General features: G+C 50.8%; 1 protein-coding gene across 6 annotated transcripts in view; it reads left to right on the top strand.

Moving 5' to 3' along the window:
* Positions 1-18,580, top strand: part of insc (INSC spindle orientation adaptor protein) — a 321,619-nt gene that overhangs the window by 54,471 nt on the left and 248,568 nt on the right. For 4 of the 6 annotated variants that reach the window (XM_079604168.1, XM_079604166.1, XM_079604169.1 and 1 more), the window contains exons 3-6: positions 4,717-5,062; positions 5,154-5,206; positions 5,279-5,402; positions 7,498-7,611. In XM_079604168.1, coding sequence (XP_079460294.1) covers positions 4,717-5,062; positions 5,154-5,206; positions 5,279-5,402; positions 7,498-7,611 — 637 coding nt within the window. The remainder of the gene's footprint in view (positions 1-4,716; positions 5,063-5,153; positions 5,207-5,278; positions 5,403-7,497; positions 7,612-18,580) is intronic. The other 2 variants (XM_079604170.1, XM_079604167.1) reach the window with 1 other exon arrangement.

Below are 18,580 nucleotides of genomic sequence, written 5' to 3'. Positions count from 1 at the left end.
TGTGTGTAATGCCCAGATGTGTTGTGTGTGTCCGTCAGCAGGTGTGTAATGCCCAGATGTGTTGTGTGTGTCCGTCAGCAGGTGTGTAATGCCCAGATGTGTTGTGTGTGTCCGTCAGCAGGTGTGTAATGCCCAGATGTGTTATGTGTGTCCGTCAGCAGGTGTGTAATGACCAGATGTGGCTTTGTGTGTCCGTCAGCAGGTGTGTAATGCCCAGATGTGGCTGTGTGTGTCCGTCAGCAGGTGTGTAATGCCCAGATGTGGTGTGTCCGCCAGCAGGTGTGTAATGCCCAGATGTCGTGTGTGTCTGTCTGCAGGTGTGTGTAATGCCCAGATGTGGAGGTGTGTGTGTGTGTCCGTCAGCAGGTGTGTACCGCCCAGATGTGGTGTGTGTCCGTCTGCAGGTGTGTGTAATGCCCAGGTGTGTGTGTGTGTGTGTGTGTGTGTGTGTGTGTGTGTCAGATGTGGTGTGTGTCTGTCCGTCAGCAGTTGTGTAATGCCCAGATGTGGTGTGTGTCCGCCAGCAGGTGTGTAATGCCCAGATGTGGTGTGTGTGTCCTTCAGCAGGTGTGTAATGCCCAGATGTGGTGTGTGTGTCCGCCAGCAGGTGTGTAATGCCCAGATGTGTGTTGTGTGTCCGTCAGCAGGTGTGTAATGCCCAGATGTGTTGTGTGTGTCCGTCAGCAGGTGTGTAATGCCCAGATGTGGTGTGTGTGTCTGTCAGCAGGTGTGCAATGCCCAGATGTGATGGTGTGTCTGTCTGCAGGTGTGTAATGCCCAGATGTGCTGGTGTGTGTCTGTCTGTCAGCAGGTGTGTAATGCCCAGATGTGGTGTGTGTGTCTGTCTGCAGGTGTGTTTAATGCCCTGATGTGGTGGTGTGTGTCCGTCAGCAGGTGTGTAATGCCCTGATGTGGTGGTGTGTGTCCGTCAGCAGGTGTGTAATGCCCAGATGTTGTGTGTGTGTCCGTCAGCAGGTGTGTAATGCCCAGATGTGGTGTGTGTGTGTGTGTGGTGTGTGTGTGTTGTGTGTGGTGTGTGCGTGTCCATCAGCAGGTGTGTAATGCCCAGAATTGGTGTGTGTGTCCGTCAGCAGGTGTGTAATGCCCAGATGTGGTGTGTGGTGTGTGTGGTGTGTGTGTTGTGTGTGTTGTGTGTGTGTGTTGTGTGTGGTGTGTGCGTGTCCATCAGCAGGTGTGTAATGCCCAGAATTGGTGTGTGTCCGTCAGCAGGTGTGTAATGCCCAGATGTGTTGTGTGTGTCCGTCAGCAGGTGTGTAATGCCCAGATGTGGTGTGTGTGTCCGTCAGCAGGTGTGTAATGCCCAGATGTGTTGGTGTGTGTCCGCCAGCAGGTGTGTAATGCCCTGATGTGGTGTGTGTGTCCGTCAGCAGGTGTGTAATGCCCAGATGTGGTGTGTGTGTCCGTCAGCAGCTGTGTAATGCCCAGATGTGTTGTGTGTCCGTCAGCAGGTGTGTAATGCCCAGATGTGGTGTGTGTCCGTCAGCAGGTGTGTGTAATGCCCAGATGTGGTGGTGTGTGTGTGTCCGTCAGCAGGTGTGTAATGCCCAGATGTGTTGTGTGTCTGTCTGCAGGTGTGTGTAATGCCCAGATGTGATGGTGTGTGTGTGTCTGTCAGCAGGTGTGTAATGCCCAGATGTGGTGTGTGTGTCCGTCAGCAGGTGTGTAATGCCCAGATGTGTTGGTGTGTGTCCGCCAGCAGGTGTGTAATGCCCAGATGTGGTGTATGTCCGTCAGCAGGTGTGTAATGCCCAGATGTGGTGTGTCTGTCTGTAAGCCGGTGTGTAATGCCCAGATGTTGTGTGTGTGTCGTCAGCAGGTGTGTGTAATTCCCAGATGTGTTGTATGTGACCGTCAGCAGGTGTGTAATGCCCAGATGTGGTGTGTGTCCGTCAGCAGGTGTGTAATGCCCAGATGTGGTGTGTGTGTCCGTCAGCAGGTGTGTGTAATTCCCAGATGTGTTGTGTGTGTGTGTCCGTCAGCAGGTGTGTAATGCCCAGATATGTTGGTGTGTGTCCGTCAGCATGTGTGTAATGCCCAGATGTGGTGTGTGTCTGCCAGCAGGTGTGTAATGCCTAGATGTGGTGTGTGTCCGTCTGCAGGTGTGTGTAATGCCCAGATGTGTTGTGTGTGTCCGTCAGCAGGTGTGTAATGCCCAGATGTGGCTGTGTGTGTCCGTCAGCAGGTGTGTAATGCCCAGATGTGGTGTGTGTCTGTGTGCAGGTGTGTGTAATGCCCAGATGTGGTGGTGTGTCTGTCTGCAGGTGTGGGTAATACCCAGATGTGCTGGTGTGTGTCTGTCTGTCAGCAGGTTTGTAATGCCCAGATGTGGTGTGTGTGTCTGTCTGCAGGTGTGTGTAATGCCCTGATGTGGTGGTGTGTGTCCTTCAGCAGGTGTGAAATGCCCAGATGTGGTGTGTGTGTCCGTCAGCAGGTGTGTAATGCCCAGATGTGGTGTGTGTCCGCCAGCAGGTGTGTAATGCCCAGATGTGGTGTGTGTGTCCGTCAGCAGGTGTGTAATGCCCAGATGTGGTGTGTGTCCGTCAGCAGGTGTGTAATGCCCAGATGTGGTGTGTGTGTCCGTCAGCAGGTGTGTAGTTCCCAGATGTGGTGTGTGTGTGTCCGTCAGCAGGTGTGTAATGCCCAGATGTGTTGGTGTGTGTCCGCCAGCAGGTGTGTAATGCCCAGATGTGGTGTGTGTGTCCGTCAGCAGGTGTGTAATGCCCAGATGTGTTGGTGTGTGTCCGCCAGCAGGTGTGTAATGCCCAGATGTGGTGTGTGTGTCCGTCAGCAGGTGTGTAATGCCCAGATGTGTTGGTGTGTGTCCGCCAGCAGGTGTGTAATGCCCTGATGTGGTGTGTGTCCGTCAGCAGGTGTGTAATGCCCAGATGTGTTGGTGTGTGTCCGCCAGCAGGTGTGTAATGCCCAGATGTGGTGTGTGTGTCCGTCAGCAGGTGTGTAATGCCCAGATGTGGTGTGTGTGTCCGTCAGCAGGTGTGTAATGTCCAGATATGTTGGTGTGTGTTCGTCAGCAGGTGTGTAATTCCCAGATGTGATGTGTGTGTCCGTCAGCATGTGTGTAATGCCCAGATGTGGTGTGTGTGTCCGTCAGCAGGTGTGTAATGTCCAGATGTGGTGTGTGTGTCCGTCAGCAGGTGTGTAATGTCCAGATATGTTGGTGTGTGTCCGTCAGCAGGTGTGTAATTCCCAGATGTGGTGTGTGTCTGCCAGCAGGTGTGTGTAATGCCCAGATGTGTTGTGTGTGTCCGTCAGCAGGTGTGTAATGCCCAGATGTGGCTGTGTGTGTCCGTCAGCAGGTGTGTAATGCCCAGATGTGGTGTGTGTCTGTGTGTAGGTGTGTGTAATGCCCAGATGTGTTGTATGTGTCCGTCAGCAGGTGTGTAATGCCCAGATGTGATGGTGTGTCTGTCTGCAGGTGTGTAATGCCCAGATGTGGTGTGTGTGTCTGTCTGCAGGTGTGTTTAATGCCCTGATGTGGTGGTGTGCGTCCGTCAGCAGGTGTGTAATGCCCTGATGTGGTGGTGTGTGTCCGTCAGCAGGTGTGTAATGCCCAGATGTTGTGTGTGTCCGTCAGCAGGTGTGTAATGCCCAGATGTGTGGTGTGTGTGGTGTGTGTGTGTTGTGTGTGGTGTGTGCGTGTCCATCAGCAGGTGTGTAATGCCCAGAATTGGTGTGTGTGTCTGTCAGCAGGTGTGTAATGCCCAGATGTGGTGTGTGGTGTGTGTGGTGTGTGTGGTGTGTGTGGTGTGTGTGTTGTGTGTGTGTTGTGTGTGGTGTGTGCGTGTCCATCAGCAGGTGTGTAATGCCCAGAATTGGTGTGTGTCCGTCAGCAGGTGTGTAATGCCCAGATGTGTTGTGTGTGTCCGTCAGCAGGTTTGTAATGCCCAGATGTGGTGTGTGTGTCCGTCAGCAGGTGTGTAATGCCCAGATGTGTTGGTGTGTGTCCGCCAGCAGGTGTGTAATGCCCTGATGTGGTGTGTGTGTCCGTCAGCAGGTGTGTAATGCCCAGATGTGGTGTGTGTGTCCGTCAGCAGCTGTGTAATGCCCAGATGTGTTGGTGTGTGTCCGCCAGCAGGTGTGTAATACCCAGATGTGGTGTGTGTCCGCCAGCAGGTGTGTAATGCCCAGATGTGGTGTGTGTGTCCGCCAGCAGGTGTGTAATGCCCAGATGTGGTGTGTGTGTCCGTCAGCAGGTGTGTAATGCCCAGATGTGGTGTGTGTGTCCGTCAGCAGGTGTGTAATGCCCAGATGTGGTGTGTGTGTCCGTCAGCAGGTGTGTAATGCCCAGATGTGTTGGTGTGTGTCCGCCAGCAGGTGTGTAATGCCCAGATGTGGTGTGTGTCCGCCAGCAGGTGTGTAATGCCCAGATGTGGTGTGTGTGTCCGCCAGCAGGTGTGTAATGCCCAGATGTGGTGTGTTTGTCCGTCCGTCAGCAGGTGTGTAATGCCCAGATGTGGTGTGTGTGTCCGCCAGCAGGTGTGTAATGCCCAGATGTGGTGTGTGTGTCCGTCAGCAGGTGTGTAATGCCCAGATGTGGTGTGTTTGTCCGTCCGTCAGCAGGTGTGTAATGCCCAGATGTGGTGTGTGTGTCCGTCAGCAGGTGTGTAATGCCCAGATGTGGTGTGTGTGTCCGTCAGCAGGTGTGTAATGCCCAGATGTGGTGTGTGTGTCCGTCAGCAGGTGTGTGATACAGGTGGACTCTGTGCAGCGCTGGATGGACGACCTGCGTCACATGACGGAGGTGGAGTGCATGTGTGTCCTGCAGTCGAAGCCCCTCGGTGTAGATGAAGACGGCCCAGGGGAGCTCATCGTGTCGGTGGGCGAGCAGGTGACCCGGGATAACCTGCAGGCGCTGCTGAAGAGGGCGCTGGTGGTCAGCACGGAGCTGGGCAAGATGTTCCAGCGGCTGGAGAAGCGGCGCTGGCAGCGGGTGCACAGCACAGCCCTCAGGGTCAGCGCTCACGTGCGCTCGCTCATCCAGGAGTACAGCACGGCCAGAAGCGCTCCAGCAGACATGCAGAAGGTGCAAGAACATGCCAAAACAAAAAGCCTTTAATCACATATAACAAACATATTTTACTGATTATAATGTATGTGCTCCTCTCTCACGGCAGTATGAGAAATCGCTGCTGGAGAAGTGCATGGAGCTCAACGTCATTACCGAGAGGTGAAGAACACACCTTTCTTCTTCGTCTTACAGATCAGACCATCTATATATCTGACACGGTTTACTCCTCAGGTGTCTTCATACTGAGGACGAATACTTCCTCAAATCCATGAAGGAGGCCATTCACGAGATCCTGACTGATGTCAGCGACTCCTTCAGCCATATGATTGACATGGCACTGGCCAATGAGATTCAGGTAAGATTGGCCTTATACGGCATGATCTTCATTGATCATTAGATTAACTGCATTTTAATTTGCTTCAGTTATTTTGGTTACAGCTTCAGTATTCGTGAATTATTATTGGGTAATACAGTATAATTTAATAACAAATGATTCACATTTGTCTTAAAATGGCAGTTCTAATGCTATAGATGTGAACAGATGAGTGGCCAGGTTTACTACTCGATGGTCCTCGAGGGACATTTTTTGCTTTTATGGAGTGAGTGCTAGTGAATTGTGGATCGGCGTTCACCATCTGTCCCGTGGAGGAAGACGTTGCCAGCCCCACTCCGGACTCAGAACTGGAAAAGGTTATAGTTTCGTCTCTCCGCTGGTCCCGCCCCCTCTCCTGCGTCTCTGATGGTCCACCCAGCCTTCCTCTCCCACCACCTCCACCTAAGCAAGCCAGTCTTCTGGCCCTGTCGCCACTGGTTCCCTTTAGTTCCTCGGCTCCTCCTCTGTTTGCTCCTCTATGCTGCAGGGATGCGCCTCGGGTCTTCCTGTCTCCAGCTACAACCGTTCCGATCCCCTGGCTCCACCTCCAGTCACCGAACACCGTGGCCTGTTGACCAGTCGGCTCCACCTTGGCTCCTCCCTCCCTCGACTCCACCTGGGACCGTCGTTCTTACGGCTCCACCGGGCTCCATCGTCTGCCTTGCTCAGTCATCGCTCTGCCTATGCCACGGACTTCCACCTTCACTCCAGCTTCGCCTTCCCTCTGGCGCTTCGAGTGCCACCGGTTGCGCCTCAGTACTCCGGCACCCTATCTCCACCCTGGCTCCACCGTGGCTCCGCCTTGGCCTCCAGGACCTACAGCATCGCCCGGTCTCTGTCTCCTCAGCTTCGATTTGACCCCTGACCCCCTGACACTCTGACCCCACCCTGGCTCCTCCAACCGTGGGTTCTGCTGTGGGCCTTTGTCCTGGCAGTACACTGGGTTGTCAGGGTTATGTTTAGTTCTGTTAGTTTCAGTGTATTAGGGCCCAAGCCCTGAAAGGGCTCATTGTTTTCCTTAGGATACTTCTTCTTTTTCGTCAAGGTTCCGGGGGATTTTGGTGCCCTTAACATGCTCAAAAACTCTTTAAAATGTGCACACTGGTCAGAATCCGGCCGGGCCAAAGCTGGTATACGGACGGCAGGGGGCTCTACGGCGCCACCTAGAATGGGATCTGAAATCTTGGACACATATTAGAACGTATTTGTATGAAACATATATTTACATATATATGTTTTTGAGGCTCTTAAAATACTTCAAACATACACATCAGACTTGTCAGCCAGTAGACATGGGCAAAGCTTTAGAAACAGGCATGGTGGAGGGGCTCAGTAGTGCCACCTTTTGACAAAAGTGCAGGGTTAGTTTTACCTACAGTCAGCAACACTCAGTACATACATTATTCTCATTGAGCTGGACAACTTTCTAATTTACAATCATTAGCTCCGACCAACAGGAAGTCAGCTATTTTGTTTTGAATGTGGATTTTTTTAAATAATCAGGCCGTTTTTATCTGCTGTGCCTAGTACCAAACGTTCTGAACATGGTGGCAAGACATTGAAGATGTTAAATTGTGAATGGATACTGGATATCTCAATCGGTGTTGCCATGGCAAGCAATTAAAATAATGACAAAAAGGGAAACATGAAGTGTCTCATATCATGACATAATCCTTTAATATTCTCCCAGTTTAAATGCACATTGCCTGTCATGCACAGTCTCCCTGAAGCCTCCAGGTGGCGGTGACACAGAGGCTTGGGCCCGGCATCGCTGCTTGCAGCTATATTTTAGTTCGGTTTTGTTCTGTTCCTGTTCCCCTGAGTTCCCAGTCATTGATAGTTTCCATGGTTGTTAAGAAATACACACCTGATCACTGTTCTGTTTATTATCCTCCCCTGTGTTCAGTTCATTCAGCTCTTGGTTCAGTGTTGTTTATTACTGTGATTACTCTACAATCTCCTGCGTGTTGTTAGTTTATCGTAAAATAAAGTGTTTCTGTTGGATTCTCCTTGTCATTGTGTGCTCATTTCAACCACTGTGTGTGACAATAGTGACATTTATTCTTATTTTTTACAGATTCTGATCCGTCAGATTGAGGATTCGGATAATGTTTTTGCCATCAGCACTGCCATCAGTAACTTGCTGTCTTTAACTCAGGACGGGCCGCAGCTCTGCAGCATCATCGCTAAAGTACCACAGCACGCGCACACACACACACACACACACACACACACACACACACACACACACACACACACACACACACACACACACACACACACACACACACACACACACACACACACAGTAACCTGCTGTCTTTAACTCAGGACGGGCCGCAGCTCTGCAGCATCATCGCTAAAGTACCACAGCACACACACACACACACACACACACACACACACACACACACACACACACACACACACAGTAACCTGCTGTCTTTAACTCAGGACGGGCCGCAGCTCTGCAGCATCATCGCTAAAGTACCACACACACACACACACACACACACACACACACACACACACACACACACACACAAGGGGGTTTTGCTATCCTTGTGAGGACATTCCATAGGCGTAATGGTAAAAATGGGAATTTATACTGTACAAACTGTATATTCTATCCCCTTACACTGCCCCTATCCCTAAACCTACCCCTTACAGGAGACATTCTGCATTTTTACATTTTCGAAAAAATATAATTTAGTATGTTTATTAACCCGTTCCCCTCATGGGGACCGCTGGCTGGTCCCCACAATGGAGGTGATTTCAGGTTTTACTATCCTTGTGGGGACATTTGGTTCCCACAATGTAATATAAACAAAAGCACACACACACACACACACACACACACACACACACACACACAGTAACCTGCTGTCTTTAACTCAGGACGGGCCGCAGCTCTGCAGCATCATCGCTAAAGTACCACACACACACACACACACACACACATTTGATTTCTTTATTTGAATCCACCAATCAAATTTCTTACAGAAAGGATTCAAATATTTTCAGAGGTACACCGCTTTGGCATTCAAGGGTACATAAAGCATCGCTTACGCCACACAGCAAGGCTGCCGATCACAGCTGATGTGGAGCAGAACTTAGCCAGTTGTTTAGCCTTCCCTTTTGGTAGCCCTGCCAGCCTTAGTCCACTAACAGTCAATCTGTGGACATGTCCCAGGCTGCCAAATATCAATGCCACAAACTTACACGCATAGCCTAGGTCACTGATCTTTGCAAGGAGGGGTTGGTATTTAGTCATTTTTCCAAAAAGGCTATGTCCATATATAGATCATAAACACAACCTATTTCAAGGACTAACACCTCCTTTCTCTCTGCATCCACGAGCACAACATCAGGGGTGTTAGGGATGTTACACAACACATCATCAGAGCTGTTGGACCAGTCTGGTATTACTCTGGTATTACTCGTGAGTGTTTATACATAGGCATATTGTTTGGAAATATGTCTTGAACAGAACTAGCAATGAGATCCACAATACGGTCATGGCGTGCTGTGTATAACCCTTTGTACATATTACAGCCATTCACAATATGAGCAACTGATTCAAGGTGATCCGAGTTAGAATGCATTATACAGTGTGGATTGTAGTTTTTAGGGTACCATAATGCTAGATTGTATCTGGTTGGTAACACCTGTAGTCTGGCCTTGACAGTGAAGCAAAGAATATCCTCTCCTATTGCAGCATTTCTGTACATAGAATGAGAGATAGAGTGATCAGCAAAGTCAAGACATGCCAACTTTCCCTGCATTCGTAGTCCAGTCCAGTGTTGTTTTGTGTCCGTCTGTTTGATGTTCAGTAAAAATCTTCTTGCCGTCGTGCTCTGTAGTGTGTGTTGTGTCTCGTTGTGACAGACTGTGGCCTTCACAGTGACAGATGGGTCTGTGACCACTGCGTCAGACACCTCTGGTGCCGTGTGTGAGTTGCTCTGTGTCCACTGTAATGTAACTGCCAGTCTATTGCACAGGTCGTTTAGGTCCGGCCAGTCTGAACGAACTCCGAAACCAGCGGCTTGTGTGTCCAGTTTACCGCTGCTTCTCCTCCTGAAGCCTAGGAAGTGCTCTTGGTTGCCTGTGGCCAGCGGGACCTTTCTCCTCCTGAGGTCCAATAAGAGTGAAGCTCTGGCTCTCTGACGGCAGCATCATCGTTGTTAAGCTAATAAGGTGTGTTAGTCTTGTAGTGGAGTAAATCCATTCCACATTAGGGACCCCCAGACCCCCTTCCTTAAATGTGAGGAAGATTATATCCCTAGTGGAATGTGAGTTTAGTCCCAGCCATTTCCTGACGGCCTCAACTGTTTTATTATTTATGTCCCGTAGGACATTTTGTGGGATGTGAATGTTTGCAAAGAGGTGTTGTATCTTTGCCAGAGCTACTTCTCTAACGGCCTCCAGTTTCATGGCTACAGGGGGGAGGAGTCGATCAGATCGATCCTGTTCTTAAAGGCACAGGATAACTCCTGTACCTGTTCACCCCACTCACCTGCGATGTTGAATTTATGGCCAAGATAGGTGTATGTTTCATGGCGAGAGTAGACCCTGATAGGCTGTCCCATTATTGTAAAGGAGGGGGGTTTGTCGGCTTTAGATTTATACCAGCGGTTGCCACCGCTTCGCCGTTCGTAGAATGCTGCACATTTGGTATGTTTCACCTCCAGCTTAGACCACTGTAGGAATTCATCCGTTCTGACCAGCATGTTTTGAATAATATTCTCCTCCCTGGAGGACACCTCAACATCGTCCGCGTACCCCTGGACAGACAGACAGACACACACACACACACACACACACACACACACACACACACACACACACACACACACACACACACACACACACACACACACACACACACACACACACTCAGTAACCTGCTGTCTTTAACTCAGGACGGGCCGCAGCTCTGCAGCATCATCGCTAAAGTACCACAGCACGCACACACGCACACACTCACACACTCACACACTCACTCACTCACTCACTCACTCACTCACTCACTCACTCACTCACTCACTCACTCACTCACTCACTCACTCAATCACACACACACACTCACTCACTCACTCACACTCACTCACTCACTCACTCACTCACTGACTCACACACACACTCACACTCTCTCACTCACTCACTCACTCACTCACTCAATCACACACACACACTCACTCACTCACTCACTCACTCAATCTCACACACACATACACACACACACTCACTCACACACACTCACTCACTCACTCACTCACTCACTCACTCACTCACTCACTCACACACACACACACACACACACACACACACACACACACACACTCACACATACACACACACACACACACACACACACACACACATACACACTCACACACACTCACACACACTCACACACACTCACACACACTCACACACACACACACACACACACACACACACACACATACACACTCAGTAACCTGCTGTCTTTAACTCAGGACGGGCCCCAGCTCTGCAGCATCATCGCTAAAGTACCACAGCACGCACACACGCACACACTCACACACTCACACACTCACTCACTCACTCACTCACTCACTCACACACACACACACACACACACACACACACACACACACACACACACACTCACACATACACACACACACACACACACACACACACACACATACACACTCACACACACTCACACACACTCACACACACTCACACACACTCACACACACACACACACACACACACACACACACACATACACACTCAGTAACCTGCTGTCTTTAACTCAGGACGGGCCCCAGCTCTGCAGCATCATCGCTAAAGTACCACAGCACGCACACTCACTCACACTCACTCACTCACTCACTCACTCACTCACACACACACACACACACACACACACACACTCAGTAACCTGGCATCTCTCATCTTATGCAGTGTTTTCACTCCTTTGCATTTGTTCACATTTAGTTTCTCTTCAAACTGCAGTGAAATGCAGATGTGTCCCGCTCGGCCGGATCAGATGGAGATCATGTGTGGTTGATGCCACACGTTTGTTTCGGTTGGGTTCATGTCTGGGCCATTTCAGGGCACTAACTGTTTCCAACTCATTCTTTTACACATTTTGTTTAATTGGTTTATTCACTCAAGTATGTTCTCTTAGCGGTGAAGACCCGGGGCACTTATTCACTTATTTACACAAGTTGAAATCATATTTACATTATTATGCTTCAATAACCTATTTCAAATCAACAATACAATTTATAGTTAGCTTGATAAAAGCAATTTATTTTTAGATTGAGACTGGAGGGTTTGGTCTCCGGCTTCTGTGTTGAACTTCATGTCCATGAGCCGTCTGGTCTTCCTGGTGTTCTCCTGATCAGATCGACACTGCCCCGTCCCATTAGCGGCGACAGTGGTGTGTCCTGGCTCTGCCTCGGCCGCGTCGCGCGACTGCGTCTGGACTGCCGGCGTCTGGAGGCATCGCTCTCTCCTGTCTGCTGTGATCAGATAGATACCACAGATCTGTCCTCACTCTGGTTCATCTCCACTCGTTGATCATCTAATCCCTAAAACTCAGTTCACATTTAATAGGCAAAAACAGTTAACCCCTTCAAAACAGGAGCTTATTCAAGTGTGCTATTAGTATACTTCTTTTAAACTAATATAACAATGTATACTTTCAGTCTACTTTTTATATACTTCTCATGAATATAGTTAAAATTGCATTACTTGACTTGTTCTGACAGAAATATATAGAAGTGTATAGTATAGTAAGTATGTATTCTATATGTTTAAGTTTATTTGGCCTAAACTTGTACTTTGATTGAGATATACTAAAAAGTATAATTAAGTATTATAAGTATACTTGGCTTGGAGTTGTGTTAACTCTTTTGAACTCTCCCTGTTAAATACTTAGCTTTTTGGCATCCAATACATTAGATTTGTTTGAAAATAATGATTTATAAAGAAAATAGATATGTTCGTCATTCTGAGTATGCTCATTTTTGACACTGTTTGTGTCCATAGGAATTTACTTCAAATCTACTTAAGTACAGTTAAAGGTATATTTCAAGTATAAAAATTAATAAGAAACATAGTAGTATACTCAAAGTACAGAATAATATATAAATAGTAAATTATAAGTATGATGTTATGTTATAGTATAAAACAACTAAACTAGTAGTTTACGGAGTATAGCCTACGTTAAAGTGTACTTTCATAAACTAAATAATGAGCTACAAGTATTTAACCTGTAAACTATCAGTATATCTATAAGTTCACTTGTTTAGTTAAGTACAAAAGAGAAACGTAGATGTGAACTAGTTGTGTACTCAAAGTTACTCACTACTGTTACCCTTAAAGTATACGTGAAAGTATATTTGTATACACCTAAAAGTGGGCGAATATAGTCCCAAGCAGTATTTAAACACTTACAAGTTTACTACTAGTACATTGACATTAGTATACTTACAACATAAAGAATACTTAAAAATATACTTGAACCTAACTTAAGTATACATCATGAAATTAACTTAAAGTATACTTATTTTTTTGAAGGTAAAACCAAAATTATGCTGAAAATGGACATCCTTCCCCCCCCCAAAAAAAAAAAAAAAAGAAACTAAATATTACTACTACTACTGTAGCCACAAAAACATTCAGAAACACATCAATGGTTCATTTATTACAGATTGTAAGATGAAATAAAGAATGTATTTTAAAAATTCTGACAGCGAGAGTGACAAAATTCTTAAGGAAAACATGATCTTTGCGAGTACGAAGCTTCACGTGTACGTCACTAAACGCAGAGAAGAGGCAACGGATGAGAGACCGGCAGCGGATGTGTGTTTGTGAATGTGCTGCAGACTGAGGCTCTCTAGCGTAGCGCCGCGCGACACCAGAGTCACGACACATGATTACACTTATTCACATAATCACAGTGGTTACATCGTCTCACAGCCATTCTCTCTGGAGTGGAGACTGATTTATATCATCCACAGTTCTGGGTTAAAGGACACTGATCTGATGTCGGATTTCTGAGAATAGTCCACACACACACACACACACACACACACACACACACACACACACACACACACACACACACACACACACACACACACACACACACACACACACAGAGAAATTTAAGACAGGTTCTATAGAAACGGTCTATAGAATCAATATCTATAGAAATCTATAGATGTACCAAATGATTAACTGATTAACCATTAATGTCCTTTGGATTAAATAATAGACACATATTATTTATGTGTCTATTATTTATGTGTCTATTATGTGTCTCTTCTGCCGTTAGTGAAGAGCGCTGCCGTTAGTGAAGAGCGCTGCCGTTAGTGAAGAGCGCTGCCGTTAGTGAAGAGTGCTGCTGCCGTTAGTGAAGAGCGCTGCCGTTAGTGAAGAGTGCTGCTGCCGTTAGTGAAGAGCGCTGCCGTTAGTGAAGAGTGCTGCTGCCGTTAGTGAAGAGCGCTGCCGTTAGTGAAGAGTGCTGCTGCCGTTAGTGAAGAGCGCTGCCGTTAGTGAAGAGCGCTGCCGTTAGTGAAGAGCGCAGCCGTTAGTGAAGAGCGCAGCCGTTAGTGAAGAGCGCCGCCGTTAGTGAAGAGCGCTGCCGTTAGTGAAGAGTGCTGCCATTAGTGAAGAGCGCTGCCGTTAGTGAAGAGCGCTGCTGCCGTTAGTGAAGAGCGCTGCCGTTAGTAAAGAGCGCTGCCGTTAGTGAAGAGCGCTGCCGTTAGTGAAGAGCTCCGCCGTTAGTGAAGAGCGCTGCTGCCGTTAGTGAAGAGCGCTGCCGTTAGTGAAGAGCGCTGCCGTTAGTGAAGAGCGCTGCCGTTAGTGAAGAGCGCTGCTGCCGTTAGTGAAGAGCGCTGCCGTTAGTGAAGAGCGCTGCTGCCGTTAGTGAAGAGCGCTGCCGTTAGTGAAGAGCGCCGCCGTTAGTGAAGAGCGCCGCCGTTAGTGAAGAGCTCCGCCGTTCGTGAAGAGCGCTGCCGTTAGTGAAGAGCTCCGCCGTTAGTGAAGAGCGCTGCCGTTAGTGAAGAGCGCCGCCGTTAGTGAAGAGCGCTGCCGTTAGTGAAGAGCGCTGCCGTTAGTGAAGAGCGCTGCTGCCGTTAGTGAAGAGCGCTGCCGTTAGTGAAGAGCGCTGCCGTTAGTGAAGAGCGCTGCCGTTAGTGAAGAGCGCTGCCGTTAGTGAAGAGCGCTGCCGTTAGTGAAGAGCGCTGCCGTTAGTGAAGAGCGCTGCCGTTAGTGAAGAGCGCCGCCGTTAGTGAAGAGCGCTGCCGTTAGTGAAGAGCGCTGCTGCCGTTAGTGAAGAGCGCCGCCGTTAGTGAAGAGCGCTGCCGTTAGTGAAGAGCGCTGCTGCCGTTAGTGAAGAGCGCTGCCGTTAGTGAAGAGCGCCGCCGTTAGTGAAGAGCGCCGCCGTTAGTGAAGAGCTCCGCCGTTCGTGAAGAGCGCTGCCGTTAGTGAAGAGCTCCGCCGTTAGTGAAGAGCGCTGCCGTTAGTGAAGAGCGCCGCCGTTAGTGAAGAGCGCTGCCGTTAGTGAAGAGCGCTGCCGTTAGTGAAGAGCGCTGCTGCCGTTAGTGAAGAGCGCTGCCGTTAGTGAAGAGCGCTGCCGTTAGTGAAGAGCGCTGCCGTTAGTGAAGAGCGCTGCCGTTAGTGAAGAGCGCTGCCGTTAGTGAAGAGCGCTGCCGTTAGTGAAGAGCGCCGCCGTTAGTGAAGAGCGCTGCCGTTAGTGAAGAGCGCTGCTGCCGTTAGTGAAGAGCGCCGCCGTTAGTGAAGAGCGCTGCCGTTAGTGAAGAGCGCTGCCGTTAGTGAAGAGCGCTGCCGTTAGTGAAGAGCGCTGCCGTTAGTGAAGAGCGCTGCCGTTAGTGAAGAGCGCTGCCGCTGCCGTTAGTGAAGAGCGCTGCCGCTGCCGTTAGTGAAGAGCGCTGCTGCTGCCGTTAGTGAAGAGTGCTGCTGCTGTTAGTGAAGAGCGCTGCCGTTAGTGAAGAGCGCTGCCGTTAGTGAAGAGCGCTGCCGTTAGTGAAGAGCGCTGCCGTTAGTGAAGAGCGCTGCCGTTAGTGAAGAGCGCTGCCGTTAGTGAAGAGCGCTGCCGTTAGTGAAGAGCGCTGCCGTTAGTGAAGAGCGCCGCCGTTAGTGAAGAGCGCCGCCGTTAGTGAAGAGCGCTGCCGTTAGTGAAGAGCGCCGCCGTTAGTGAAGAGCGCCGCCGTTAGTGAAGAGCGCTGCTGCCCTTAGTGAAGAGCGCTGCCGTTAGTGAAGAGCGCTGCCGTTAGTGAAGAGCGCTGCCGTTAGTGAAGAGCGCTGCCGTTAGTGAAGAGCGCTGCCGTTAGTGAAGAGCGCTGCCGTTAGTGAAGAGCGCTGCCGTTAGTGAAGAGCGCTGCCGTTAGTGAAGAGCGCCGCCGTTAGTGAAGAGCGCCGCCGTTAGTGAAGAGCGCCGCCGTTAGTGAAGAGCGCTGCCGTTAGTGAAGAGCGCTGCTGCCGTTAGTGAAGAGCGCCGCCGTTAGTGAAGAGCGCCGCCGTTAGTGAAGAGCGCTGCCGTTAGTGAAGAGCGCTGCCGTTAGTGAAGAGCGCTGCCGTTAGTGAAGAGCGCTGCCGTTAGTGAAGAGCGCTGCCGCTGCCGTTAGTGAAGAGCGCTGCCGCTGCCGTTAGTGAAGAGCGCTGCCGCTGCCGTTAGTGAAGAGCGCTGCCGCTGCCGTTAGTGAAGAGCGCTGTCGCTGCCGTTAGTGAAGAGCGCTGCCGCTGCCGTTAGTGAAGAGCGCTGCCGCTGCCGTTAGTGAAGAGCGCTGCCGTTAGTGAAGAGCGCTGCCGTTAGTGAAGAGTGCTGCCGCCGTTAGTGAAGAGTGCTGCTGCCGTTAGTGAAGAGTGCTGCCATTAGTGAAGAGCGCCGCCGTTAGTGAAGAGTGCTGCCATTAGTGAAGAGCGCCGCCGTTAGTGAAGAGTGCTGCCGTTAGTGAAGAGCGCCGCCGTTAGTGAAGAGCGCTGCCGTTAGTGAAGAGCGCTGCCGCTGCCGTTAGTGAAGAGCGCTGCCGCTGCCGTTAGTGAAGAGCGCTGCCGCTGCCGTTAGTGAAGAGCGCTGCCGCTGCCGTTAGTGAAGAGCGCTGCCGCTGCCGTTAGTGAAGAGCGCTGCTGCCGTTAGTGAAGAGCGCCGCCGTTAGTGAAGAGCGCCGCCGTTAGTGAAGAGCGCTGCCGTTAGTGAAGAGCGCTGCCGTTAGTGAAGAGCGCTGCCGTTAGTGAAGAGCGCTGCCGTTAGTGAAGAGCGCTGCCGCTGCCGTTAGTGAAGAGCGCTGCCGCTGCCGTTAGTGAAGAGCGCTGCCGCTGCCGTTAGTGAAGAGCGCTGCCGCTGCCGTTAGTGAAGAGCGCTGCCGCTGCCGTTAGTGAAGAGCGCTGCCGCTGCCGTTAGTGAAGAGCGCTGCCGCTGCCGTTAGTGAAGAGCGCTGCCGTTAGTGAAGAGCGCTGCCGTTAGTGAAGAGTGCTGCCGCCGTTAGTGAAGAGTGCTGCTGCCGTTAGTGAAGAGTGCTGCCATTAGTGAAGAGCGCCGCCGTTAGTGAAGAGTGCTGCCATTAGTGAAGAGCGCCGCCGTTAGTGAAGAGTGCTGCCATTAGTGAAGAGCGCCGCCGTTAGTGAAGAGCGCTGCCGTTAGTGAAGAGCGCTGCCGCTGCCGTTAGTGAAGAGCGCTGCCGCTGCCGTTAGTGAAGAGCGCTGCCGCTGCCGTTAGTGAAGAGCGCTGCCGCTGCCGTTAGTGAAGAGCGCTGCCGCTGCCGTTAGTGAAGAGCGATGCCGCTGCCGTTAGTGAAGAGCGCTGCCGTTAGTGAAGAGCGCTGCCGTTAGTGAAGAGCGCTGCCGTTAGTGAAGAGCGCTGCCGTTAGTGAAGAGCGCTGCCGTTAGTGAAGAGCGCTGCCGTTAGTGAAGAGCGCTGCCGTTAGTGAAGAGCGCTGCCGTTAGTGAAGAGCGCTGCCGTTAGTGAAGAGCGCTGCCGTTAGTGAAGAGCGCTGCCGTTAGTGAAGAGCGCTGCCGCTGCCGTTAGTGAAGAGCGCTGCCGTTAGTGAAGAGCGCTGCCGTTAGTGAAGAGCGCTGCCGTTAGTGAAGAGCGCTGCCGTTAGTGAAGAGCGCTGCCGTTAGTGAAGAGCGCTGCCGTTAGTGAAGAGCGCTGCCGTTAGTGAAGAGCGCTGCCGTTAGTGAAGAGCGCTGCCGTTAGTGAAGAGCGCTGCCGTTAGTGAAGAGCGCTGCCGTTAGTGAAGAGCGCTGCTGCCGTTAGTGAAGAGCGCTGCCGTTAGTGAAGAGCGCTGCCGTTAGTGAAGAGCGCTGCCGTTAGTGAAGAGCGCTGCCGTTAGTGAAGAGCGCTGCCGTTAGTGAAGAGCGCTGCCGTTAGTGAAGAGCGCTGCCGTTAGTGAAGAGCGCTGCCGTTAGTGAAGAGCGCTGCCGTTAGTGAAGAGCGCTGCCGTTAGTGAAGAGCGCTGCCGTTAGTGAAGAGCGCTGCCGTTAGTGAAGAGCGCTGCCGTTAGTGAAGAGCGCTGCCGTTAGTGAAGAGCGCTGCCGTTAGTGAAGAGCGCTGCCGTTAGTGAAGAGCGCTGCCGCTGCCGTTAGTGAAGAGCGCTGCCGTTAGTGAAGAGCGCTGCCGTTAGTGAAGAGCGCTGCCGTTAGTGAAGAGCGCTGCCGTTAGTGAAGAGCGCTGCCGTTAGTGAAGAGCGCTGCCGTTAGTGAAGAGCGCTGCCGTTAGTGAAGAGCGCTGCCGTTAGTGAAGAGCGCTGCCGTTAGTGAAGAGCGCTGCCGTTAGTGAAGAGCGCTGCCGTTAGTGAAGAGCGCTGCCGTTAGTGAAGAGCGCTGCCGTTAGTGAAGAGCGCCGCCGTTAGTGAAGAGCGCCGCCGTTAGTGAAGAGCGCTGCCGTTAGTGAAGAGCGCTGCCGTTAGTGAAGAGCGCTGCCGTTAGTGAAGAGCGCTGCCGTTAGTGAAGAGCGCTGCCGTTAGTGAAGAGCGCTGCCGTTAGTGAAGAGCGCTGCCGTTAGTGAAGAGCGCTGCCGTTAGTGAAGAGCGCTGCCGTTAGTGAAGAGCGCTGCCGTTAGTGAAGAGCGCTGCCGTTAGTGAAGAGCGCTGCCGTTAGTGAAGAGCGCTGCCGTTAGTGAAGAGCGCTGC

Source organism: Phoxinus phoxinus (assembly GCF_949152265.1).
Source record: "Phoxinus phoxinus genome assembly, chromosome: 25".
Lineage (NCBI taxonomy): Eukaryota > Metazoa > Chordata > Actinopteri > Cypriniformes > Leuciscidae > Phoxinus > Phoxinus phoxinus.
This window is presented reverse-complemented; position numbering and strand designations above follow the sequence as displayed.